The sequence below is a fragment of the Hyaena hyaena genome, unplaced genomic scaffold (genome assembly GCF_003009895.1).
Source record: "Hyaena hyaena isolate Hyena2069 unplaced genomic scaffold, ASM300989v1 scaffold_406, whole genome shotgun sequence".
Lineage (NCBI taxonomy): Eukaryota > Metazoa > Chordata > Mammalia > Carnivora > Hyaenidae > Hyaena > Hyaena hyaena.
In genome coordinates this window covers 1,397,197-1,401,655 of record NW_024081038.1, presented here as the reverse complement: position 1 = coordinate 1,401,655, position 4,459 = coordinate 1,397,197, and the positions used below count along the sequence as shown (strand labels likewise).

Genomic DNA, 4,459 nt, shown 5'->3' with positions numbered 1-4,459 from the left:
GAGCCAATCAGAGAACTCTAGATGTTGGCGAGGATGTGGAGAAACGGGCACCCTCCTACACTGTTGGTGGGAATGCAAACTGATGCAGCCCCTCTGGAAAACAGTGTGGAGGTTCGTCAGGAAAATAACATTAGAACTCCCCTATTAGGACCCAGCAATAGCACTACTAGGAATTTACCCAAGGGATACAGAAATGCTGATGCATAGAATCACATGTACCCCAATGTTCATAGCAGCACCCTCAACAATAGCTAAAATATGGAAAGAGCCTAAGTGTCCATCAATGGACAGATGGATCAAGAAGATGTGGTTTATCTATACCATGGAATACTACATGGCAATGAGAAAGAATGAAATCTGGCCATGTGTAGCAACATGGATGGACCTTGAGGGTGTAATGCTTAGCGAAATAAGTCAGGCAGAGAAGGACAAATATACGTTTGCACGTATAGGAGGATTAGGAGGAACTTAATGGAGGACCATGGGGGAGAAGAAGGGGGGAAATGGTGGGGGCAAAGGAGAGAGGCAAACCATGAAAGACTCTTGAATACTGAGAAACAAACTGAGGACTAATGGATGTGGAGGGGAGGAGGGTGATGGGCCTGTAGGAAGGCAATTCTGGGGTTGAGCACTGGGTGTTATTTGGAAACCAACTTGACAATAAACTGTGAAAAAAAATAAAATAAAAAAATAAAATTATTTTTATTTCATTTCATCTACTTTAGTAAGCTGTTAATTAAACAGATCATTAATTCATTGATTTTAGTAATAATATAGAGCCCATTTCTTTTTTTTAATTTTTTTAAAGTTTTTATTTATGTATTTTTGAGAGAGAGATCAGGGGAAGGGCAGAGAGAGAAAAGGATAGAGAATCCCAATCAGGCCCCTTATTTACAGCACAGAGCCTGTCATGGAGCTTGAACTCACAAACCATGAGAACATGACTTGACCAAAGCCAAGAGTCTGAGGCTTAATCAACTAAGCCATGCAGGCACCCCCAACATGGAGCCCATTTTCTACGTTGGTTTTGTACTAAGGTGTCCTGGAGAAGAGATACATTTATAAATTCAAAGTGCAATATAATCTTTCTCATGAAAGTAAAAAATTCTAATTGATATACCCTACAAAATGAACAAAAGAAAATTGTTTTAAAGAAATACCATATGGGGTACCTAGGTGGCTCTCAGTTAATCTGTTGAATCTTCGTTTTGGCTCCTCATGATCACCTAGTTTCCTGAGATCAAGCCCTACGTGGACCTCTGTACTGACATCAAAAAGTCAGCTTGGGATTCTCTATTCTTCTCTCTCTGCCCCTCCCCGAAATGCTCTCTCTTTCTCTCTGTCTCAAGAAATAAACATTAAAAAAGTATTTTTTAATTTAAACTGAGGCAACACCCTCAGTATAATACTGAAAACAGTACACTTTAAAAGTAAACGGTACAGATGGGATTAAGTTTCCTAGTTCACTGTTAAATAACAAAAAGTCAAACCAGTAAACTGTAAAGATCTAACTGGCTTTATTAATCAATTCATGGATCAAGTAACAGCCCATCTACAGAGTAAAAGGGAGCTCCAAGGACTTATACAAAATGCAAGGTTTTTATGTGAAGGGCAGTGAGGCAAGAAGTTTGAAGCAAAAGAAAAGAAACAACTGTTTCAGGCAAGGTCCCCTTCCCTCAGTGGGAATGGGAGGAGGTCTTCTTAGGTGACCTCATCTTCCTTTGGGAGATGGAGAGAACCATATAACAGGTTATCCCGCTGGTGCTGACTACAAAGCCCCAGACTCATTGATTTACAAGTATACTCCTGGAGAACTTGAAACTTCAGTTAAGTCTTGCAACACCACCCTGGGCCTCTGGCATTCTTTTCAACACCGCTGACCTTCAAATTGGGAGATCAACCTGAAGTATCTGGGTGAGCCCAATGTAATCACAAGGGTTCTTAACTGTGAAAGAGGGAGGCAATAGTGATGTCATGTGAAGCGATTCAACTTGCCATGGCTGTTTCTGAGGAGGGAAGAAGGGGACCTGGAGCCAAAGAACATGGATGGGTGGTTTCTAGAAGCTAGAAAAGAAAGCAAAATTAATTCTCCCCCAGAGCCTCCAGAACGAAGGCTGGGGAAAAAAGGGATGGCCCAGACAATACGGTTTGGTCCCTGAACATCCTTTAACAAATCACTTGTCCAGCACTCCATTAAAACTTTGATTTGTTCATCTGCAAAACGCAGTAACTTCCTCAAGACCCACATGAGCGCTGAATTACTTCTTGTGCACAAAGTATCTAGAGCATATGCCCAAGTCTGAACTGTTTCCTTGACGTTTAGGCCTTGTCCTTCTCTCCCAACAGATGCTTTGTCTTGCTCATATCTCTTCTCCGGTGGTATATATCTAAAAAGCATACAAACAGAAGTTCCTGGAAAGGAAATTGAAACACCACTTCCCACAGTAAATACGGACTAATCCGAAACCCCACGCACAAGTTCTTACCGACCAAGGGACCAAATCTAGCCGTGTCCGTCAGTAAAAGCAGACCGTGTGAAGAAAGCTCTTTCCTGTTTTCTCCTCCGCTGCCAGCAGCAACTGATCCAGACTGTCTTCCATGTCGTTCGCCTGCTGTAAGTTCTGGCACAGCTCGCAGATGAGGAACGCCCCGAGGGCGGCCTCCTCCAAGGTGTCCTTGATGTCCACGTTCACCACGTGCACAGGCTGGAAGGTCACCTGCTCCCGGGCATTCAGCTCTTGCACCACTCGGTCGTAGACCCTCTCGTCGCAGGTGAAGATGAGGTCGAAGGGGTCGCTGCACTCCTGAAACCTTTCTGGCCGAGGTTTGATTCTCTCGTTCCTCTCCAAGATGTGCAGAACTCCGTTGCCTCTGTAGCATTCCCGGTCTTTCCTGGAGAGGTCGTCATACATCTGCCTGTATGTCGTGGAGAAATCGTACCGCACGGGACGCCGACGACAGTGTGGGGGTCCTGGGAGCTTCACCCGAGATCCGGCTCCAAAGGACCGCACGCTGAACCCTCTCTTCTGAAGGATACTGTGCGCTTCCATGCTCCGGTTCATGTTGTTCATGCACACCACGGCCACCCTGAGAGCCGACGAGGACATGGTGGCGGCCGCTGGTTGCTGCGAGGGCTGCGGAGACGCTGCGACCAGAGCGGTGTCCTGGCTCAGCTCTTCCAACCAGCACAGTGTCCGAGATCAGGCAACTGGCCTTATATTCCGGCCCCTCCACGGAATGGGCGGAGACTTCCAGGACTTCCTGGTTGACTTGGTTTCCTCAGGTGGACTGTCGTCCGAGACCCATAACCTAATCACAACAACCATGAGCTCATGGCATCAACTAACCCACTGGATCTCAATAAGGGTGTGGCCACCGGCCACAGAGATGTGAAACCCGCTTTCCCCCTGTGGCTTTGCATGGTGAATGAGGGCTGAGGTTGACAGTGACCAAGTCAAGCAGGCTCACTGTAAGCATGTCACTGCTCTACATGAAATGGTCGTGAATATTGGTGGAAAATCTGTTTTCAGATTGTGAACGTCATCCAAATCAGTTCTACCTACAAGTATCCCTGCAAGTTAATGTGCATTTGGACTTTCTAGAAACGCGATTGTATAAATCATCGGAAGATGATACATAGTTTTGCCCAAAAATTCATAATGTCATTCACCAGTGCAAACAAATCACATGCTGGTAAACATCTCTGCTGATAGTGTCGGAGTCACCACACAGCATTTTCTGTTTCTAATACTGTTAAAATCATGATTCTCAAGGAAGATCAGAAATTAATAAAAGGTTCCACCTACTTTTTATTCCTTCAAGTACAGCTTTGAGCATTTCCACGCCAAAATGCAATATATTTCATATTTAATACTCTGGGTGTGGAGCCCAGAGATCCGTGTTTTAAAAAGCCCTCCAGGTGATTCTGATGCACACCAGGGAACTGCCATAAAGCAGAGCTTTCTGAAAATCTAAACTCACTTCTTTACTTCTACCTACATTTGACTGCCTAGTAGAAATCCCTGGGAAGTTGTTAAAAATCATTAGATTCAGGGAAAATAATTTTGACAACTGAATCTCTGGTGGTGGGAACTAGATGGCAATAATTCCTCAGACTAGCTGGGTGTTGCTACAGGGCAACCAAATCTGAGAAGCTTTGCTCTAAAGCAGTGTTACTCAGATTATCTGGATTAAAGAACCCAAGGATGGCTTTGATATGCAAATCCTGACTCATTACTCCAGAGTCAGATCTAAGATTACATTTCCAACCAGCTCCCAGATGATACCAAACAGCTAGACTGAAAACTAGGAGGGGTAAAGCTCTGAACATTATACAAAAGAGGGCCAACACCAGGCCCTCTGAGTGTAAATCAGTCTGAGGGTAAATCTGCTTCCCGGTTAGGAATCTTAGAGGAAATATCTTCCACTTCTTGACTTTGCATACCTTGCATTCCCTTGA

At 44.6% G+C, this 4,459-nt stretch overlaps 1 protein-coding gene across 1 annotated transcript; it reads right to left on the bottom strand.

Annotated features, from left to right (window-relative positions):
* Positions 1–2,516: 2,516 nt before the first annotated feature.
* On the bottom strand, positions 2,517–3,107 carry LOC120245102 (RNA polymerase II subunit A C-terminal domain phosphatase SSU72-like). The gene has a single exon (XM_039251977.1). The coding sequence runs from the start codon at positions 3,105–3,107 to the stop codon at positions 2,517–2,519; it is 591 nt and encodes a 196-aa protein (XP_039107908.1).
* Positions 3,108–4,459: the final 1,352 nt, after the last annotated feature.